The sequence below is a fragment of the Epinephelus lanceolatus genome, chromosome 18 (assembly GCF_041903045.1).
Source record: "Epinephelus lanceolatus isolate andai-2023 chromosome 18, ASM4190304v1, whole genome shotgun sequence".
Classification (NCBI taxonomy): Eukaryota; Metazoa; Chordata; class Actinopteri; order Perciformes; family Serranidae; genus Epinephelus; species Epinephelus lanceolatus.
Window position 1 is genome coordinate 20,375,215 of NC_135751.1, and position 21,202 is coordinate 20,396,416.

At 40.9% G+C, this 21,202-nt stretch overlaps 3 protein-coding genes and 1 long non-coding RNA gene across 6 annotated transcripts; 1 reads left to right on the forward strand and 3 right to left on the reverse strand.

Moving 5' to 3' along the window:
• Positions 1-49: 49 nt before the first annotated feature.
• LOC117268800 (medium-chain acyl-CoA ligase ACSF2, mitochondrial-like) lies at positions 50-5,408 on the reverse strand. The gene is made up of 16 exons (XM_033645495.2): positions 5,196-5,408; positions 4,502-4,697; positions 4,267-4,395; positions 3,368-3,421; positions 2,856-2,974; positions 2,554-2,716; positions 2,369-2,464; positions 2,135-2,286; positions 1,959-2,050; positions 1,807-1,883; positions 1,482-1,589; positions 1,249-1,400; positions 812-953; positions 509-619; positions 354-422; positions 50-242 (listed from the first exon to the last, which is right to left on the reverse strand). The coding sequence occupies exons 1-16, from the start codon at positions 5,300-5,302 to the stop codon at positions 192-194; spliced, it is 1,818 nt and encodes a 605-aa protein (XP_033501386.2). The 5' UTR covers positions 5,303-5,408; the 3' UTR covers positions 50-191.
• Positions 5,409-6,616: 1,208 nt separating this feature from the next.
• Positions 6,617-10,454, reverse strand: LOC117268324 (medium-chain acyl-CoA ligase ACSF2, mitochondrial-like). 2 transcript variants are annotated; one of them, XM_078161761.1, is made up of 7 exons: positions 10,224-10,442; positions 9,101-9,296; positions 8,616-8,744; positions 7,575-7,771; positions 7,258-7,368; positions 7,103-7,171; positions 6,617-6,992 (listed from the first exon to the last, which is right to left on the reverse strand). In XM_078161761.1, the coding sequence occupies exons 4-7, from the start codon at positions 7,656-7,658 to the stop codon at positions 6,942-6,944; spliced, it is 315 nt and encodes a 104-aa protein (XP_078017887.1). In that variant the 5' UTR covers positions 7,659-7,771; positions 8,616-8,744; positions 9,101-9,296; positions 10,224-10,442; the 3' UTR covers positions 6,617-6,941. The 2 variants fall into 2 exon arrangements, 1 of the variants encoding a protein (XP_078017887.1); XR_013488082.1 differs by having other exon boundaries at positions 6,621-6,992; positions 10,224-10,454.
• Positions 10,455-10,587: 133 nt separating this feature from the next.
• Positions 10,588-16,209, forward strand: LOC117267892 (uncharacterized). 2 transcript variants are annotated; one of them, XR_013488084.1, is made up of 4 exons: positions 10,588-10,823; positions 10,953-11,057; positions 11,198-11,280; positions 16,070-16,209. It is a non-coding gene; the product is annotated as an uncharacterized LOC117267892 (long non-coding RNA). The 2 variants fall into 2 exon arrangements; XR_013488083.1 differs by lacking the exon at positions 16,070-16,209 and adding an exon at positions 12,329-12,465 and having other exon boundaries at positions 10,589-10,823.
• LOC117250695 (medium-chain acyl-CoA ligase ACSF2, mitochondrial-like) lies at positions 11,200-19,308 on the reverse strand. The gene is made up of 16 exons (XM_078161759.1): positions 19,148-19,308; positions 17,840-18,035; positions 17,317-17,445; positions 16,992-17,045; positions 16,334-16,452; positions 16,019-16,181; positions 15,813-15,908; positions 15,577-15,728; positions 15,401-15,492; positions 15,249-15,325; positions 15,060-15,167; positions 14,822-14,973; positions 12,648-12,789; positions 12,316-12,426; positions 12,161-12,229; positions 11,200-12,065 (listed from the first exon to the last, which is right to left on the reverse strand). Exons 1-16 carry the CDS (start codon positions 19,252-19,254, stop codon positions 12,006-12,008), a joined length of 1,827 nt encoding a protein of 608 aa, XP_078017885.1. The 5' UTR covers positions 19,255-19,308; the 3' UTR covers positions 11,200-12,005.
• Between the last annotated feature and the right edge of the window lie 1,894 nt (positions 19,309-21,202).

A 21,202-nucleotide genomic window follows, 5' to 3' on the forward strand; every position in this document is an offset into this window, starting at 1 on the left:
TGTGACTCTGTTTAAATCTTGCTTGTAGAAATTCTGTTTGAAGTCAAACTGATTTTAACAATTTTAATAAAAACATCATGATAAAATGCGCAAATATTTACATACTGAACAAATAGTTGGTTTGAATTATTACAGCTTGACATGATGGAGCCTGCAGTGCCACCTACAGGCAAGGAGTTACTCAGACAAAATTAAAGGCTTAATTTCTTCTCAATTTCCTCCTTTAATACATTCTTCTTCACCTGTTAAAACAAAAAGCAGCAGCCATTTCAGTCTCACTGTAGTAATCAACCACATTTCAGCGCTGCCATCTTAATAGTTAGGTTGCTGGTGTCAAATCAAAAGTGTCGTACCTTTCTTAAAGCTGTCAGAGGGTAGCTGTCTACGAACATCACATAGTGTGGGATCTTGAAGTGAGAAATCTAGGAAGAAACAACACAAACTGAACAGCTGTACTTTGATTATGTGTATGCTGGGATATTTTGTGTATTATATCATCTGCTCTCACCTGGCCTTTGCAGAATGCTCTTATCTCCTCTGCACTGGAGGTCTGGCCCTCCTTCAGCCTGATGCAGGCACACACCTGCTCACCCAGCCTCTCATCTTTCACTCCAACCACCTGGGAAACAGACAGAGAAATACAACAACTAGAATGTAGCTCTTTAGTAAAACAATGATTATATTCTTGTGAAATTAACAATGAAAAGAACGTCTACAATTGAAAGTTTGGCTTCTAGGTGTATCTTTGCTGTCAGCTGTTCAGAGACAATGTCTCTGATCTTTGCTGCCCTCTAGTGGTTCCAAGTCTCACCTGCACGTCCTGTACTTTGGGATGTGTATAGAGAAACTGCTCTATCTCAGCAGGGTAGATGTTCTCCCCTCCTCTGATGATCATGTCCTTTATGCGTCCTTCAATGCGGCAGTATCCCAGACTGTTCAGACTGGCCGTGTCACTGTGTAAAAGAAAAATCACAGATATAACATGTCAGCATCAACCCCTGTTCCTTTAACATGACTCTGTATTTTCTCTCTGAGACATTCAGTGTACATGGTATGTACATCAATCAGGTGACAGGTGAATTGAATAACATTGATTATCATGTTATAATGCAGTGTTCTGCTGGCAAAGCCCTGGGTCTTGACATTAATGTGGATGCCACTTGACAAAGCACCACCCTCACAAACACCAATGCAGACCCTTCACCTGTCACTGGTTCCATTGTAGCTGATCACTGTATAGGATCTTACCCAGTCCTGTACCAGCGGTCTTGGGAGATAACCTCTCTGGTCCTCTCAGGATCGTCCCAGTATCCATGCATCACACAGCTGCCTCTGATCATCAGCTCTCCTGAGGCCCCCAGAGGGACAATCTCCCCAGTAGTAGGGTCCACCACTTTGGCCTGTAGTGAAGACACACAGGTATGAGTCACAGTGATGTGTTATGGTGACGTGTAGATAATAGCTCATAAAATGGGGTGTACCTCAGTGTGGTTCATGATGCATCCAACAGTATTTATCTTCAGGTCCTCGTTGTCTTGTGGGAATCCCAGAAATGTAACGGGGCTGTTCTCAGTGGTTCCATAAATACACTATTAAAACATGATGCACACATGTTCACACATGCTGGAAAAGCTATACTGACATTAGTTTAATACAGGACGTACAACCACTTACTGGGAATCCCAGAAATGTTAAGGGACCGTTCTCAGTGGTTCCATAACCTAACTGTTAAAACATGATGCACACATGTTCTCATATGAGAAGATATACTCGTATAAGTTTTATATGGGACATAAAACCTCTCACCGTTATTTCTTTCATGTTCATGTCTGTTCTCAGTCTTCTCACAATCTGAGGAGGGCATGGAGAACCTCCCATGAGACCTAAAACACAGCAGCACTTATTGAAAAGCTTGCTAAACACCAATCTAAATACAACACAGTCTTCAAATCACTCACCAGCTTCAACTGATGACAAATCGTACTTGTGTAAATCTGGTTGGCTGAGCATGTCAGTGTACATTGTGGGAGTGCCATAGACAAAATTGCACCTTCAGTGAGAAAAGTAAGAATCAATTAAGTTGCATAATGTTGTTTATTTGATAGTCATTTAGGTGATGAGCAGCATGCCATACTTTTCACTCTGAATGGCCTCTAGGTTGGCTCGGCTGTTGTAGCCAGGGGAAGGGAAGACCAGTGTGATGCCATGTACTGCCATACTCATCCCTCCAGCCACAGAGCCAAAGCAGTGGTACATGGGTACAGGCACACACACTCGCACCTGAGGCTGATAGAAATATGGCCTTTAAGATTAATTACACTTTCACTACCTGCGTTTTCTTTAAGTCAAAAGACAAATATGGTCTTACTCTCCAGTCATAACCCATTCGAAGGCCCAAAAAATAAGCATTGTTTACAATGTTGTGGTGGGAAAGACATGCTGCCTTTGGACTCCCTGTAGTCCCCTGGAACAAATAAACAAGCATCATTTTCCAGTCAAGTTATACAAGGTATACAGTGCATGTGTAACAGTGTGAAAGATGCTGAAGGTTACTGATGTGAACTGGATGTTGATGGGCTCATCGAAGGACAGTTTACTCTGCAGATCCATCAGCTCTTTGTGGTGTCGACTCTCTCCTGCTTGCATCACATCCTCTACGTGGAGCATCCCTGGCTGTCTGCTATCTGTCACAATCACCATACGCAAGTCTGGCAACCTGGCAGACCCAAAACAGGATATCCACTGTACCATTAACTGTAGATTGTGTGTTAAATATTTACAGATTCTTGCTCCCAAAACGAGAATACAGGAAGAATATGCGTTACATGTGACATTTCTCATTGGCTCAGTCAAACCTGGAGCTTTTGATTGCGCCTGTTGGAGCTGTGTCGATCTCTGGGCAGAGCTCCCTCAGCATCTCACAGAAACTTTGGGTTTTAAAGTGAGTTGGGCAGACCACAGCTTTACACTGGACCTGCATGTGACAAATCAAGTCTGTTGAATTTATATTCTTGCAGAGTTATATATAAGTATAGTTTTTTTCTATGAAAATACATGTAGTTCTCTCATGTGGTGGAAGTCTCAGGTCTTTTACTTAAGTAAAATGTAGTAAATGTAGCAATACCGCAGTGTAGAAATACTACACAATAGTATTTCATTCAAAATACTAAAGCAAAAACTTAGATGCTGTATGACTCATTTCAGAGAAACATGTATTGTCTATTTATATTTTGTATTATTAATATGAACCTGAAAAATAACTTGAAACTGCAGGTATAAAATAAATGTAGTGGAGTAAGTGTAAAGTAGCAAAAAACTGAAATACAGGACGGTACAAGTTCCTCAAATGAATGTACTTAGTTACTACCTTCTTTAGAGTAAACTCCACTTCCTTCACCTGATAGGCCTGGTTCAATGGCACCTGCACATATAACAACAGTTTCACGGCAAATTTACGGTACATGCAACCCTTCAACATACATTTTTCACAGTTTCACGTCAAGTCTATGTATACAACCCCTCAACACATTTTTCAAAGGATGTTATAGTACATGCCATACCTTACACATGATATATTCTGCACTACATGATTAAACTGTAGTATTATTATTATTATTATTGGTGGGAAATTATAACAGAGGAATATATTTGCCATTTTAATATCAAGAACACTTTCATGTTTTGTGTATACAGGACGTTGTTGAATCAGGGAATCCGTGTGGACACCACGAAAAAGGATCCTAATTGACTTTACATTGGCATTGTTTCCGTGGTGGCAGCACGTAATTTCAACCCATTACGTGCTGCCACCACGGAATGCAGTGTTAAGAGGTCGTGCTCATTTCACGTATTTCTGTGAGATCAGGTTGCATAAAGGATCAGCCTGTGATTTCAAAGTGTACTTTCTACTTTTAGTGGGATTTTGAATCCAGCCATCAGGTGGTTAATGATTTTGGTTTTCACTGACTGTTGTTGTGTAATTTTGTTCTCAACAAATCATACAATGCACATCAGTAAAGATTTTCAACTTAAATAATACATTCATCAAGATTCATCTGATGTGTGATTTAAGAGTTCCCTTAGTGTCATACTGTACATAGATATAAATACTTAATTCTTTTACAACAACAGAGTAGCTCTCCAGGGCCTCTGATAGGGGTCAATGTCTTGCTCACTGACACTTGACAGCAGGGTGTTTGGGAACACAGAGCACAAACTTTAACCAAGAGATTAAACTGTAAATCTGTAAACACCTCCCATACTGACCAGTATAATTCCAGCTTTGGCTGAAGCAAACTGGAAAAGGATCCATTCATACGTGTTAGGTCCCCAAACTCCCAGTCTGTCGCCTCTCTTCAGGCCCAAAGCAAGCAGACCTGCAGCTGCTTTGTCAACCTGCATCACAACAGCAGATATTTTGTCACCACAGTAATCATTCTTTAAATCATGGATAGTTTTTAGGGGTTAATACATGCATAAAGTCACAAAATATCAAACAGACATCTTGTTGAAACTGTGCAAAGGTTTTCCGGATGCCGTCCTGCAGGAAGACCACAGATTCACGGTCAGGCCAGCGCTGCACTGTGGAGTCCAGGCACTGGCCTACAGTCAGGGGGAGCAGAGGGATGGTGGAGGTGCCATGGACATAGCTGGTAGTCAGAGAGGGTTTGTTGGGAGGAGTGTCCACATGGAGGGACCTGGCATACAAAGAATTAGGAAAGCACAAGTGTATCACACCAAGTAGGAGCCACTGTTTCAGTGCACTGATAATAACCCTTAAAGCTGACAATACATTATATAGAAAATCAGTCTGTGCTTATTATAGTCATGACCATTGAGTTTTCTCTTTTGTAAAACAAAATTATTCTCCAAACTTTCCAGTACGTTGGGTCACCGTGAACTCAGAAATATTCAGTTGAATTCGTAGCAGAGGTGGCATAACCTACAAGTACAGCATACGAGTAAAAGAATATGTTTTTCTAAGAAATGAGTAATTTTCATGTTCCTTTTTTGAACTGTAGCCCACCAGAACAAGAAGCATCTTCCAGTGTCTGTAATACTGTTTTTAAAATCACTGACCGACAACCAATTCTATGTTCTGATCTTTGTCACTTGGTTTCAATGCATCTTCAATAAGTATTTGAGTAAAACCATGTTGCCATTTGACCACTAAACATAAAAAGCTTTGAACTCACCGACACCACTGGAGCAGACCTGTGCTGCATAATTTCCAAGCTTTGCTGTGTTTGAGTCCATCCACAGATCTGAGACTGTGAGCACAGGATCTTAACAGTGCTGACATTGCTCCTAAGTATCAAACAGTCTGTTACAGCTGGATCTAAACACTCTCTGGTGAGAAGATACTTGGTCCTAACAACAAATATGCTCTTTTTTTCCTGCCTTTCTTGAGTTGAAATTTACCTCTCATGTGTAATCTTTAACTTCCACTCATTCTCACTGGCTACAAGCCAGTTGTCAATTTAGAAAGATGTATACTGTCTGCACTAAAAAAGCCAAAGACAAGGAGCTGATAACAAACATGAGCCACCAGGACAGAAAGAGGCTGGCACTACACATCAGTATATTTAATAATAACAATAATAATAATAATAAACTGATATGCACCTTACATACAATAAATGCAGCACAGAGTTCTCTACAATGAGTGCATTATAAGCACTGAGTGCTTCACATGAAAATAGACATAGTGGACATAAAACAGACAAGGCAATTTAATATTAAAGGACATTTAAAAACAGTTTAAAACATGGATTGACTGATTCATAAAATCATAGATTTGTAAAACTATAAATCATAAAATCCAGTAAGATTCTAAAAGAGTTGCAGCAGCGTAAAGCGTAAATACAAAGTGGAAATTTATTGAAACATCTTTATCATTTTGTCTAACAAATTGACACAGAAATATTTCAGAGATGAACAATATAATGCCTAACCCTTGTCAACTTGACTTGGTAGCACAGAAATTGTATTGCACATTGCATCTGTTCCTGAGTTATGGTGCTAAATAATGGCCAGAAAAGTTACATTATGATGCCACAGTGAAGCTGACCTTTGACCTTTGGATATAGAATGTCATCACTTCATTATTTTATGCTATTAGACATATGTGTGACATTTTGTCATAATTACATATACATTCTTGAGATATGGCTAAAACATGTTGTGTTATGCTACAAATGTCTGACAGGATAAAATGATAAAGTGATGACATTTTTTTATTCAAAAGGTTGATAATCACAAACTGAACAAAATGTTGGTTTGAATGATTACAGCTTCACATGATGGAGCCTGCAGTGCCACCTACAGGCCATGGGATACTTTTTCCTGTGAACACGCAGATCCATGCCAAGTAGGACATGGATCAAGCATCCCACAGTGCAATCCAGGACCAACATTGCTATCAACCAGTCACGGCCCTCTAAAATCATCAGTGTGCTGCGCCCGTGCTTCTTTTAAAATTCTTTGAGCTTCTTCAGAGCTAAGCTACGTTAACAAAGTAGAAGTTAGGACAAATGAAAAAAATCCTTATGAGGATTAGCTAGATGAGTTAGCTTGCTAACAAGGGAGGCTATGCTAACAAGTAAGCTTCCCAATAAGCTAGAATATTGTTTTAAGCTTAGTCGTTAGCATAGCCTACCTAGTTAGCAAGCTAACTTGCTAATCCTGCAGTAGTTTATGAGGTTTTTGTCCGGTGTTACTGAGAATTTTGTTCAATTGGACAAACTTAATCTTGGAAAACTTGGTTGAGCTCGGAGCAGCACAGTAATGATGTCAGAGGGCTGTTTATGGGTAGTTGCAGTGTTGGTCCAGGAACGCACTGTGAGATGTTGATCTAGGAGCATGTCCTACTTGGTTCAATCACATCATGCAAAAGGACACCCCTTGTTAATATAATTAACAGTTTTTCCACTAAAACAACATCAATGGAATAATTTATTTTCCATTTCTTCCTTCAGTATGTTCTTCTTGACCTAAGAAGACAAAAAGCAGCAGCCATTTCAGTCTCACTGTAGTAATCAACCATATCTTACCGCTGCCATCTTAATAGTTAGGTTGTTGGTGTCAAATCAAAAGTGTGTACCTTTCTTATAGCTGTCAGAGGGTAACTGTCTACGAACATCACATAGTGTGGGATCTTGAAGTGAGAAATCTAGGAAGAAACAACACAAACTGAACAGCTGTACTTTGATTATGTGTATGCTGGGATATTTTATGTATTATATCATCTGCTCTCACCTGGCCTTTGCAGAATGCTCTTATCTCCTCTGCACTGGAGGTCTGGCCTTCCTTCAGCCTGATGCAGGCACACACCTGCTCACCCAGCCTCTCATCTTTCACTCCAACCACCTGGGAAACAGACAGAGAAATACAACAACTAAAATGTAGATTTAATGTCTCAGCTCTTTAGTAAAACAATGATTATATTCTTGTGAAATTAACGATGAAAAGAACGTCTACAATCGAAAGTTTGGCTTCTAGGTGTATCTTTGCTGTCAGCTGTTCAGAGACAATGTCTCTGATCTTTGCTGCACTCTAGTGGTTCCAAGTCTCACCTGCACGTCCTGTACTTTGGGATGTGTATAGAGAAACTGCTCTATCTCAGCAGGGTAGATGTTCTCCCCTCCTCTGATGATCATGTCCTTTATGCGTCCGTCAATGCGGCAGTATCCCAGACTAGACTGTACTTAGTTACTACCTTCTTTAGAGTAAACTCCACTTCCTTCACCTGATAGGCCTGGTTCAATGTTACCTGCACATATAACAACAGTTTCACGGCAAATTTACAGTACATGCAACCCTTCAACATACATTTTTCACAGTTTCACGTCAAGTCTATGTATACAACCCCTCAACACATTTTTCAAAGGACGTTATAGTACATGCCATACCTTACACATGATATATTCTGCACTACATGATTAAACTGTAGTATTATTATTATTATTATTATTGGTGGGAAATTATAACAGAGGAATATATTTGCCATTTTAATATCAAGAACACTTTCATGTTTTGTGTATACAGGACGTTGTTGAATCAGGGAATCCGTGTGGACACCACGAAAAAGGATCCTAATTGACTTTACATTGGCATTGTTTCCGTGGTGGCAGCACGTAATTTCAACCCATTACGTGCTGCCACCACAGAATGCGGTGTTAAGAGGTCGTGCTCATTTCACGTATTTCTGTGAGATCAGGTTGCATAAAGGATCAGCCTGTGATTTCAAAGTGTACTTTCTACTTTTAGTGGGATTTTGAATCCAGCCATCAGTTGGTTAATGATTTTGGTTTTCAATGACTGGTGTTATGCCATTTTGTTCTCAACAAATCATACAATGCACATCAGTAAAGATTTTCAACTTAAATAATGTATTGATCAATATCTGATGTGTGATTTAAGAGTTCCTTTAGTGTCATACTGTATATAGATATAAATACTTATTTCTTTTACAACAACAGAGTAGCTCTCCAGGGCCTCTGATAGGGGTCAATGTCCTGCTCACTGACACTTTACAGCAGGGTGTTTGGGAACACAGAGCACACTCTTTAACCACAAGATTAAACTGTAAATCTGTAAACACCTCCCATACTGACCAGTATAATTCCAGCTTTGGCTGAAGCAAACTGGAAAAGGATCCATTCATACGTGTTAGGTCCCCAAACTCCCAGTCTGTCGCCTCTCTTCAGGCCCAAAGCAAGCAGACCTGCAGCCGCCTTGTCAACCTGCACCAACAAATGTCACAACAATAGCAGGTATGTTGTCACCACTGACAGTAGAATTCTGACATTTTACAATTTAGCTTTCCTGCCTTTGTTAGCGTTTAATGATTTTTTTTTTTACTGCATGCAATGAAGGTATTCCTGTAATTCAGAGGATGTGATGATTTCCTTAAGAAGAAAAGAACAAATTCACATTGTGAAACTAAATTTCATGGTTGCTGCATCATTTTAAGTCACTGACACACCAGACAGTCATTTTAAAAAGGCACATTCTGTGCTTTAGGATTAACACATGTGATTTTGTCAGGTGTAAAAAGTTCTAACAGCTATTTTATTGAGTAAACATTGAAATGAATCACATCTTGTTGAAACTGTGCAAAGGTTTTCCGGATGCCATCCTGCAGGAAGACCACAGCTTCACGGTCAGGCCAGCGCTGAACTGTGGAGTCCAGGCTCTGGCCTACAGTCAGGGGGAGCAGAGGGATGGTGGAGGTGCCATGGACATAGCTGGTAGTCAGAGAGGGTTTGTTGGGAGGAGTGTCCACATGGAGGGACCTGGCAAACAAAGAATGAGGAAAAGCACAGCAGTCAGTTTAAGTAACAAGTAATTTTCATGTTCCTCTTTTTAAGTGTAGCCTACCAAAACAAAAGGCATCTTCCAGTGACAGTCCTTGGACCAAATTGGCCACAATGCTCATATCAATACTGCAGTCAACTACTGCGCATGTTCAGTGAGTAGCATACCCTGAAGGTAACCCAGAAGCTTTTAACTTTTTTGGTGAGCATTTCTCACTGGACTGAATAGGCACCATCTTGGGCTCGGGTTTTCAGATCTAGTAATACATCCATGGGCTACAACTTGGCAAGTGATCTCCCAGCCCTCCGTAAGCTCAGTCCTCTTCTGCTTTAGGCTAGCAAGACTACATTAGCCGGTACTAGAATAACAAACCCAAATATCTTCTGATTAAACTGTAGTTGGTTGAGATGCATTATGGGTAATTTACAGTGACACAGTGACCTTTGACCCTTGACCTTTAACTACCAAAATCTGATCAGTTTTTCTTTGAGTCCAAGTTGAGGTTGGTGCCAAAACTGAAGAAAGGCATTCTTGAGATTTTTGAGATATTGCAATGTGACCTTAAACCAAGGAAATCTGATCAGTTCATCAAGTTCAAGTGGACGTTTGTGCCAAAGTTGAGGAAATTCCCGCAAGGTGTTGTTGAGATATTGTGTTCACAGCAATGGGACAGACAAAAACATATAGCCACACCTGTCATCGGAGCAGAGGCCTAAAACCTGTCCATTCTGAATCAGATAGATAGTTGAATTTGTGCTTTTTTAAATCGATGAACAACCAATCCTATAGGCTATTTAGATATCTCACAATGATCCTTGTCACTTGGTTTCAAAGCATCTTCAATAAATACTTGAGTACAACCATGTTGCCATTTGACCACTAAACATAAAATGCATTGAACTCACCGACCCCACTGGAGCAGACCTGTGCTGCATAATTTCCAAGCCTTGCTGTGTTTGAGTCCATCCACGGATCTCAGACTGTGAGCACAGGATCTTAACAGTGCTGACATTGCTCCTAAGTATCAAACAGTCTGTTACAGCTGGATCTAAACACTCTCTGGTGAGCAGATACTGGGTCCTAACAACAAATATGCTCAGTTTTACCTGCCTTTCTTGACCTAAGTTGAAATTTATCATCCATGTGTAACGTTAATCTTTAACTTCCACTCATTCTCACTGGCTAAAAGCCTGTTGGCAATAAAAAGATTTATATGGTCTGCACATAAAATACCAAAGACAAGGAGCTGATAACAAATATGAGCCACCAGGACAGAAAGACACTGGCACCAGGGGCGGAAAAAAAAAGCTCTCGCGACTGGTGCTGCTAAGAGCAGAAAAGTTTCAGATATGTTAGCGGGGGCCGGCCTGGCTTCAGCTGCGCCTGCGGGTCCCTCTCAGCAGCAGGTGGTGTCGGTGTCGGACAGTGAAAAGTGGAAGTGAGGTTGCCGCTGCCATGGAGGTGGTACAGGAGCAGGAGGAGATTGGTGGTGGTGGTGATAGTAGGTGTGTGCCAGCATGGTGTGGATAAACACTCATTCATATAAAGGTTTAGCCTTGGACCAAGACGTTCATGCAATGAACGTCTTTTTTACAATTTGTAATCACTTTAATAATGTTATCTGTCTTTCACAGGGCTGAGGAGGGCTTTATATTTGTTCCAGTGTGTGCTTTGTGAGGGACTTACAGTTGTCTTCCTTGTTGCCAGTGTCCTGATGTGCTTTAGCCAGCATCCTCCTTGTAAGAGCAATACAATTACTTTCCTCTTTTCTTGGCTATCTATTATACATGTATTTTAGTCAAGACTTGATAACTTGCATGGATATTGTTCAGTTATCACTTAAATAATGTATACATCTTTTGTTGTCTGTCTTTCACAGGGCTCTCTATTTGTGTGATTGTGAGTGACCTACAGTACCTTGCTGCCAGCCTGCCAATGCCATGACAGTTTCACCGCCTATGAGTGAGTGATAAATAAACACTCTTGAATCTTAAATCCTTTCTCCAGTATCCTTCTTAAGACCAAGTGAGCAACATACTGTGTAGTCATGATTTATTTTATTCAAGGCTCCAGAATATAAAGGGATATTGTTCAGTATAGTAGCCTAGTGTTATTAAGGGCTTGTCTGTTTATGTACTTCAACGGGGGGCGAGTTGGCACAGTATCTGAATGCGGATTGTAGTGGTGGACCAGTCTGGACCAAAAAGTCCAGGGCCAAATTTTTGTCCCAGTCCAGCCCTGGCTGGCACTACACATCATCAGTATATTTATTGAAACGAAATAAAATAAATAATAAAATATGTCCACTGCGACTCTTTGCAACCACAAAATGATATTATCTTTAGTCCTAATGTTAGTGAAAAATCGTCTAGCTTATTGGCAAGCTAACTCGTTAGCATAGCCTACCTAGTTAGCAAGCTAACTCACTAACCTTGCAGTAGCTTATAGGGTGTTTGTTCAATGATACTGGGGATTTATTTTTCAATTGAACAAATGTAATCTTGGAAAACTTGATTTAGCTCAGAAGAAATACAAAGGAGCAGTGCAGTGATGATGTTAGAGGGCTGTGATTGGTTCATTGCAATGCTGGTCCAGGAACATAATGTTGATCCAGGAGCATGTCCTACTTGGCTCACTTACATCATGCAAAAAGACACCCCTTATTAATATTATTAACAGTCCTTCACTTAATAAAACTGATGGAATAACTTCTTGTCCATTTCTTCCCTTAATATGTTCTTCTTGATCTGTAAAAACAAAAAGCAGCAGTCTTTTCAGTCAACCATAATCTGCACTGCCATCTTGATCGTACAGTAGAAGAATTGTAGCACTCTGATTGTACCTTTCCTATAGCTGTCAGAGGGTAGCTGTCTACGAACATCACATAGTGTGGGATCTTGAAGTGAGAAATCTAGGAAGAAACAACACAAACTGAACAGCTGTGCTTTGATTATAAGTATGTTGAGATATTTTATTTTTAACATAACCTACTCTCACCTGGCCTTTGCAGAATGCTTTTATCTCCTCTGCACTGGAGGTCTGGCCCTCCTTCAGCCTGATGCAGGCACACACCTGCTCACCCAGCCTCTCATCTTTCACTCCAACCACCTGGGAAGCAGGGAAAATGACTAGAGTGTAGAATTAGCGTCTCGGCTCATTGTAAAACATCGAATTTATTCTCATTAAATGATGAAATGAACAATAAAAAGAACATCTACAACTGTATTCACATTAAGCAAAAGCGATTATGACTTCAAGGTGTATCTTTGCTGTCAGCTGTGTGGAGGCCATGTATATCTTTGCTGCCCTCTAGTGCTATTAGGTCTCACCTGCACCTCCTGAACTTTGGGATGTGTAGCAAGGAACTGCTCTATCTCAGCAGGGTAGATGTTCTCCCCTCCTCGGATGATCGTGTCCTTTATGCGTCCTTCAATGCGGCAGTATCCCAGACTGTTCAGACTGGCCGTGTCACTGTGTAGAAGAAGAAAAAAAACAAAACACAACGTATAATGGAGTGCTGAATGAAAAAAGTAGGTTACATTAACTGTTAACAATGTGTTTATGTAAAAAAAAAATAATTGACAAATCTAAATATTAAATGTAATTCTAAATGTGAAATCTTCAAGGGGAACACCACCCAAAGAATGAATTCCAGTATGTTATTTCCATGGCCAAGGAAAGTTGAATCAGGAAAAATCAGCTAAATGTGAGATGAGTGAGCTTAAGATTAGAAATATACAGTACAGGCCAAAAGTTTGGACACACCTTCTCATTCAGTGCGTTTTCTTTATTTTCATGACTATTTACATTGTAGATTCTCACTGAAGGCATCAAAACTATGAATGAACACATGTGGAGTTATGTACTTAACAAAAAAAGGTGAAATAACTGAAAACATGTTTTATATTCTAGTTTCTTCAAAATAGCCACCCTTTGCTCTGATTACTGCTTTGCACACTCTTGGCATTCTCTCCATGAGCTTCAAGAGGTAGTCACCTGAAATGGTTTTCCAACAGTCTTGAAGGAGTTCCCAGAGGTGTTCAGCACTTGTTGGCCCCTTTGCCTTCACTCTGCGGTCCAGCTCACCCCAAACCATCTCGATTGGGTTCAGGTCCGGTGACTGTGGAGGCCAGGTCATCTGCCGCAGCACTCCATCACTCTCCTTCTTGGTCAAATAGCCTTTACACAGCCTGGAGGTGTGTTTGGGGTCATTGTCCTGTTGAAAAATAAATGATGGTCCAACTAAACGCAAACCGGATGGGATGGCATGTCGCTGCAGGATGCTGTGGTAGCCATGCTGGTTCAGTGTGCCTTCAATTTTGAATAAATCCCCAACAGTGTCACCAGCAAAACACCCCCACACCATCACACCTCCTCCTCCATGCTTCACAGTGGGAACCAGGCATGTGGAATCCATCCGTTCACCTTTTCTGCGTCTCACAAAGACACGGCGGTTGGAACCAAAGATCTCAAATTTGGACTCATCAGACCAAAGCACAGATTTCCACTGGTCTAATGTCCATTCCTTGTGTTTCTTGGCCCAAACAAATCTCTTCTGCTTGTTGCCTCTCCTTAGCAGTGGTTTCCTAGCAGCTATTTGACCATGAAGGCCTGATTGGCGCAGTCTCCTCTTAACAGTTGTTCTAGAGATGGGTCTGCTGCTAGAACTCTGTGTGGCATTCATCTGGTCTCTGATCTGAGCTGCTGTTAACTTGCCATTTCTGAGGCTGGTGACTCGGATGAACTTATCCTCAGAAGCAGAGGTGACTCTTGGTCTTCCTTTCCTGGGTCGGTCCTCATGTGTGCCAGTTTCGTTGTAGCGCTTGATGGTTTTTGCGACTCCACTTGGGGACACATTTAAAGTTTTTGCAATTTTCCGGACTGACTGACCTTCATTTCTTAAAGTAATGATGGCCACTCGTTTTTCTTTAGTTAGCTGATTGGTTCTTGCCATAATATGAATTTTAACAGTTGTCCAATAGGGCTGTCGGCTGTGTATTAACCTGACTTCTGCACAACACAACTGATGGTCCCAACCCCATTGATAAAGCAAGAAATTCCACTAATTAACCCTGATAAGGCACACCTGTGAAGTGGAAACCATTTCAGGTGACTACCTCTTGAAGCTCATGGAGAGAATGCCAAGAGTGTGCAAAGCAGTAATCAGAGCAAAGGGTGGCTATTTTGAAGAAACTAGAATATAAAACATGTTTTCAGTTATTTCACCTTTTTTTGTTAAGTACATAACTCCACATGTGTTCATTCATAGTTTTGATGCCTTCAGTGAGAATCTACAATGTAAATAGTCATGAAAATAAAGAAAACGCATTGAATGAGAAGGTGTGTCCAAACTTTTGGCCTGTACTGTATCAGATAATTGTAACTGAATTTCTAAATTTCACACTCTGTCACATGTAACATACAATATTTCCCACCTGAGCATGAATCCTTGTATTTACTTTTTTAATACCCATCAGCGCACATGGTACATGTAGGATCTTACCCAGTCCTGTACCAGCGGTCTTGGGAGATAACCTCTCTGGTCTTCTCCGGATCGTCCCAGTATCCATGCATCACACAGCTGCCTCTGATCATCAGCTCTCCTGAGGCCCCCAGAGGGACAATCTCCCCAGTAGTAGGGTCCACCACTTTGGCCTATAATGAAGACACACCAGCACACTAAATCACGGTATAGTTATGGTGATGGGTAGATAAAGGTTTGTCCAAAAAATGGGTCATACCTCAGTGTGGTGCATGATACATCCAACAGTATTTATCTTCAGGTCCTCGTTGTCTTGTGGGAATCCCAGAAATGTAACGGGGCTGTTCTCAGTGGTTCCATAAGCTAACTATTAAAACATGATGCACACATGTTCTCATATGAGAAAATATACTCGTATAAGTTTTATATTGGACATGTAACCTCTCACCGTTATTTCTTTCATGTTCATGTCTGTTCTCAGTCTTCTCACAATCTGAGGAGGGCATGGAGAACCTCCCATGAGACCTAAAACACAGCAGCACTTATTGAAAAGCTTGCTAAACACCAATCTAAATACAACACAGTCTTCAAATCACTCACCAGCTTCAACTGATGACAAATCGTACTTGTGTAAATCTGGTTGGCTGAGCATGTCAGTGTACATTGTGGGAGTGCCATAGACAAAATTGCACCTTCAGTGAGAAAAGTAAGAATCAATTAAGTTGCATAATGTTGTTTATTTGATAGTCATTTAGGTGATGAGCAGCATGCCATACTTTTCACTCTGAATGGCCTCTAGGTTGGCTCGGCTGTTGTAGCCAGGGGAAGGGAAGACCAGTGTGATGCCATGTACTGCCATACAAATCCCTCCAGCCACAGAGCCAAAGCAGTGGTACATGGGTACAGGCACACACACTCGCACCTGAGGCTGATAGAAATATGGCCTTTAAGATTAATTACACTTTCACTACCTGCGTTTTCCTAAAATAAGAAGAGACAAGTATAGACTTACTCTGCATCCATAACCAAGTCGAAGACCCAAAAAATAAGCATTGTTTACAATGTTGTGGTGGGAAAGACATGCTCCCTTTGGACTCCCTGTAGACCCCTGGAACAAATAAACAAGCAACATGATTTGTTTTGAATCACTGTAAGATCATAATGTCAGCCCAAGTTATACAGTACATGTGTGATAGTGTGAAAGATGCTGAAGGTTACTGATGTGAACTGGATGTTGATGGGCTCATCGAAGGACAGTTTACTCTGCAGATCCATCAGCTCTTTGTGGTGTCGACTCTCTCCTGCTTGCATCACATCCTCTACGTTGAGCATCCCTGGCTGTCTGCTATCTGTCACAATCACCATACGCAAGTCTGGCAACCTGGCAGACCCAAAACAGGATTCTTAGGTCACATCCACAAAACTATTACTCACATATTGTAATTTAAAAGTATTTACAGTCTCTTGCTACCGAAATGACAACAGAGGAAGAACATGTGTTAGATGTGACATTTCTCATTGGGTCTGTCAAACCTGGAGCTTTTGATCGTGCCTGTTGGAGCTGTGTCGATCTCTGGGCAGAGCTCCCTCAGCATCTCACAGAAATTTTGGGTTTTAAAGCGGGTCGGGCACACCACAGCTTTACACTGGACCTGCATGTGACAAATCAAGTCTGTTGCATTTCTGTATTTACATAATTGTGTGTAAGAATTATTTTTTCTATGAAATACATGTGGTTCTCACTGGTGGCAGAAATACTCCTATCTTTTCCTTAAGTATAAATAGCAATATCACAGTGAAATGAAGTGTAGAAAATCTATAAATTTTACAAATGTAAAAATTCTTACATTGTGTGACCCATCATATTAGTGAACTATAATTGTACATTACTTCAATGTTGCAACTGGTATAAGGGCGCTTGTGTTTTCTCTGTATATACTGCCACATAGTTTGCGAATTTTGCCAAGGGACCAATAAAGTCTTATCTTTTTTCCATAATACATATCTATATTTTGTATTATTAATCTGAACCTGCAAAGTAACTGGAAACTAAAGGTATAAAATAAATGCAGTGGAGTCAACAGTGCAATATTTGCCTCTGAATTATAATGTAGTAGAAGTGTAAGTAGCCAAAAAATTTAAATACTTAGGTACAGCAAGAGTACCTGGAGTGAATGTACTTAGTTACTACCTTCTTTAGAGTAAACTCCACTTCCTTCACCTGATAGGCCGGGTTCAATGACACCTGCACATATAACAACAGTTGTCAAGTGTACATTTCCAGCCCTTCAACCCACATTTTCCAGAGGGCTTTATCATAGATACCATATTGTACACATAATATATTCTGCACTGCATGGCTGAATGTCATATTATATCATAGTGTGTTAAGAAATGAATACTTACAGTATTATGGTACAACAACAGAATAGCTCTCCAGGGCCCCTGAAAGGGGTTAATGTCCTACTCAATGACACTTGACACTTGTTAAAGCTGCAAACAATTCCCAGACTGACCAGTATAATTCCAGCTTTGGCTGAAGCAAACTGGAAAAGGATCCATTCATACGTGTTAGGTCCCCAACCTCCCAGTCTGTCGCCTCTCTTCAGGCCCAAAGCAAGCAGACCTGCAGCCGCCTTGTCAACCTGCACCAACAAGCGTCACAACAATAGTAGATAATTCTTCACCAACAGTTAGTTAGTTCGTTAGCTTTCTAAGTTTTTTGTAATTTACAGAAGTTTGGTGATGATTTCCCCAAAGGAAGAGCACCAATGCACACCATCAAACCAATGGGTGCTACTTCACATAGAGTCATTGACAAAACAGGCTTAATAGTTTTAAGAAGGCACATTCTGTGCATCAGGATGGCCACACGTGATTTTATTAGGCGTACTAAAGTTCAAATGGCTATTCTATCATGTTGAAACTGCAATAAAATGTACAAATATCTCAATAGTTGTTGCAGAGACTCATTGGTACATCATTAATAGCTGTTTTAAGTGTTGAAACATGCATAAAGGCACAAAGTCTAAAACTCACATCTTGCTGAAATTGTGCAAAGGTTTTCCGGATGCCGTCCTGCAGGAAGGCCACAGCTTCACGGTCAGGCCAGCACTGCACTGTGGAGTCCAGGCACTGGCCTACAGTCAGGGGGAGCAGAGGGATGGTGGAGGTGCCATGGACATAGCTGGTAGTCAGAGAGGGTTTGTTGGGAGGAGTGTCCACATGGAGGGACCTGGCATACATAGAATTAGGAAAGCACAGGTGTTTCACATCAAGAACATCAGGCTTAGTCTTCATGGCTAAGGAACATCAAAACATCAGTGGATTAATGCAAAAAGACACAACTTTGAGGAGCCATTTTTTCAGTGCACTGATAATGACCCTTAAACCTAAAAGAACCAGAGGCAGGTTTCAGTGACAGTCTCTGGCCTAATCTGGACACACTTTTTATACCGATATTGCAGCAAACTACAGTGCATGATTAGCGGGCTGCAAACCCAGAAGTAAATCCAGAAGGTGAGGAGATGCGAAATGGGTCGACACCAGGTTTTGACATGGAAGAAGAATGCTTAGAGTAAAAAGGAAGATATTGGTATCTCTGGTTCTGCTGTGCTGTTTTTGTAAAAACAAAACAAAAGGGAAAACCCTAGAATTAGGCTACAGCTTTGTGGTTGTACGCCTCCGCTAACCAGTCAGGTTACAGTTACAGTTTGCGTCCATGTCTGTCCAGACTCATATAAATATGGATGTTGCTGTGAAGGAGCTAAAACCTTTTAACACGTGGATGTCTCTCCTTCTGTTCTTGAGTTATGGTGCTGAATAATGGCCAGAAAAGTGTTTCTGCAGAACATTATGACCTTTTAGATAAAAAATGACATAATGCCTCTGGCAACAGCTGTCGCCAACACGGAGGCATAAAGACAGACAGTGTTATAGAACACAATTGTTCAATTCCCTGGCCATTAATTAAAGTGCATTGTCTCTGTGCAAAGCCAGTTCAAAATACTTGGTTGTGGAAGATGGTCTTAACACAAATTTGTGCTTATAATATGTTAATATCAACATGTCAACAGTCAGCAAATGAGAAATACAGTCAGGGGCACACTGAATGTTAAAATGTTAAATGACAACCAGCTGTTCAATTTGACCTCCTCCTGGCTAAAAGTGATGGACCCAGTGAGATTAGTATTGTCTGTAATACTGTTGTTATGTTTTTTAAATTATTGACTGATAACCAATTCTACATTTAGATCTTTGTCACTTGATTTCAAAGCATCTTCAATAAGTATTTGAGTAAAACCATGTTGCCATTTGACCACTGAACATAAAAAGCATTGAACTCACCGACCCCACTGGAGCAGACCTGTGCTGCATAATTTCCAAGCCTTGCTGTGTTTGAGTCCATCCACAGATCTGAGACTGTGAGCACAGGATCTTAACAGTGCTGACATTGCTCCTAGGTATCAAACAGCCTGTTACAGCTGGATCTAAACACTCTCTGGTGAGAAGATACTTGGTCCTAATAACTAATAAGCTCAGTCTTACCTGCCTATCTTGAGTTGAAATTTACCACCCATGTGTAATCTTTAACTTCCACTCATTCTCACTGGCTACAAGCCAGTTGTCAATATAAAAAGATTTATACTGTTCACACTTAAAAAGCCAAAGACAAGGAGCTGATAACAAACATTAGCCACCAGGACAGAAAGAGGCTGGCACTACACATCAGTATATTTATTGAAATATCAAAATAAAATAAATAATATGTCCACTGCAACTCTTTGCAACCACAAAATGATATTATCTTTAGTCCTAATGTTAGTGAAAAAATTCTAACCTATTGGCAAGCTAACTCGTTAGCATAGCCTACCTAGTTAGCAAGCTAACTCACTAACCCTGCAGTAGCTTATAAGGTGTTTGTTCAATGTTACTGGGGATTTATTTTTCAATTGAACAAATGTAATCTTGGAAAACTTGGTTCAGCTCAGAAGAAATACAAAGGAGCAGTGCAGTGATGATGTCAGAGGGCTGTGATTGGTTCATTGCAATGCTGGTCCAGGAACACAATGTGGAATGTTGATCCAGGAGCATGTCCCATTTGGCTCAATTACATCATGCAAAGGGACACCCCTTAAAAAAACACTGAACTCACCGACACCACTGGAGCAGACCTGTGCTGGGTAATTTCCAAGCTTTGCTGTGTTTGAGTCCATCCACAGATCTGAGACTGTGAGCACAGGATCTTAACAGTGCTGACATTATTTAGTGTCACACAGTCTGTTACAACTGGATCTAAACACTGTCTGGTGAGAAGATACTGGGTCCAAACAACAAATAATCTGATTCTTACCTGCCTATGTTGACACAGGTCAAAATTGACCTCTCATGTGTAATTGTTAACTTTGAGTCATTCTCACTGGCAAAAAGTCGACCATTTCAAAAGATTTGTAGACTGTCTGCCCCAGAAAAGCAAAAGACAAGGAGCTGCTTTAAAAAAACGTGAGCCACCAGGAGAGAGACAAACTGGCATTACACTTGCTTTATTGAAACATCTTAATCATATGTCTGACAAGTGGACACAAAATGCCTAAGCGTTGAGCAACATAATGACTAACCCATGTCAACTAGACACAGGCCTTGTGCCATATTAAACAACACAAACTGCATTCATGTGCTTTGATTATGAGAATGTCGAGATATTTTATTTTTAACATAACCTACTCTCACCTGGCCTTTGCAGAATGCTTTTATCTCCTCTGCACTGGAGGTCTGGCCCTCCTTCAGCCTGATGCAGGCACACACCTGCTCACCCAGCCTCTCATCTTTCACTCCAACCACCTGGGAAACAGAGAAAATGACTAGAATGTAGATTTAATGTAGTGCAGCAAGGTGTATATTTGCTGTGACTGGAAGCAATGTATCTGATCTTTGCTGCCATCTAGTGGTTCCAAGTCTCACCTGCACCTCCTGTACTTGGGATGTGTATAGAGAAACTGTTCCATCTCAGCAGGGTAGATGTTCTCCCCTCCTCGGATGATCATGTCCTTTATGCGTCCTTCAGCAGCTCTTACCCAGTCCTGTACCAGCGGTCTTGGGAGATAACCTCTCTGGTCTTCTCAGGATCGTCCCAGTATCCATGCATCACACAGCTGCCTCTGATCATCAGCTCTCCTGAGGCCCCCAGAGGGACAATCTCCCCAGCCCTTATGTCAGTTGAATTTGAGTGTGAATGGCTGTCTGTCTCTATGTGTCAGAGCTGTGATAGTCTGGCGACCCCCAAGAGGATAAGCTGTTACAGAACTGAATGAACAAACTACAAGCCAACTTGGTGAGATGAAAGCAGACATCACAAGCAAACAAACAAAAAAACACCATGGAAACTTCCTGTGCTCTTCCTTC

What these genes read in the sequence shown, in the direction of transcription:
- LOC117268800 (XM_033645495.2), bottom strand. Translation starts at nt 5,302, where the DNA reads ATGTCAGCACTGTTAAGATCCTGTGCTCACAGTCTCAGATCTGTGGAT. An exon ending in GAATGGGTTATGACTGGAGA is followed by an intron (nt 2,287 to 2,368) that starts GTAAGACCATAT and finishes TATTTCTATCAG; the next exon opens with CCTCAGGTGCGAGTGTGTGT. An exon ending in GCATCATGAACCACACTGAG is followed by an intron (nt 1,401 to 1,481) that starts GTACACCCCATT and finishes TCTTCACTACAG; the next exon opens with GCCAAAGTGGTGGACCCTAC.
- LOC117268324 (XM_078161761.1), bottom strand. Translation starts at nt 7,658, where the DNA reads ATGATCATCAGAGGAGGGGAGAACATCTACCCTGCTGAGATAGAGCAG. An exon ending in CCAAAGTACAGGACGTGCAG is followed by an intron (nt 7,369 to 7,574) that starts GTGAGACTTGGA and finishes TCTGTTTCCCAG; the next exon opens with GTGGTTGGAGTGAAAGATGA. An exon ending in CTCTGACAGCTATAAGAAAG is followed by an intron (nt 6,993 to 7,102) that starts GTACACACTTTT and finishes TTGTCTTCTTAG; the next exon opens with GTCAAGAAGAACATACTGAA.
- LOC117250695 (XM_078161759.1), bottom strand. Translation starts at nt 19,254, where the DNA reads ATGTCAGCACTGTTAAGATCCTGTGCTCACAGTCTCAGATCTGTGGAT. An exon ending in TGAACATGAAAGAAATAACG is followed by an intron (nt 15,168 to 15,248) that starts GTGAGAGGTTAC and finishes ATGTTTTAATAG; the next exon opens with TTAGCTTATGGAACCACTGA. An exon ending in CCAAAGTTCAGGAGGTGCAG is followed by an intron (nt 12,427 to 12,647) that starts GTGAGACCTAAT and finishes CCTGCTTCCCAG; the next exon opens with GTGGTTGGAGTGAAAGATGA.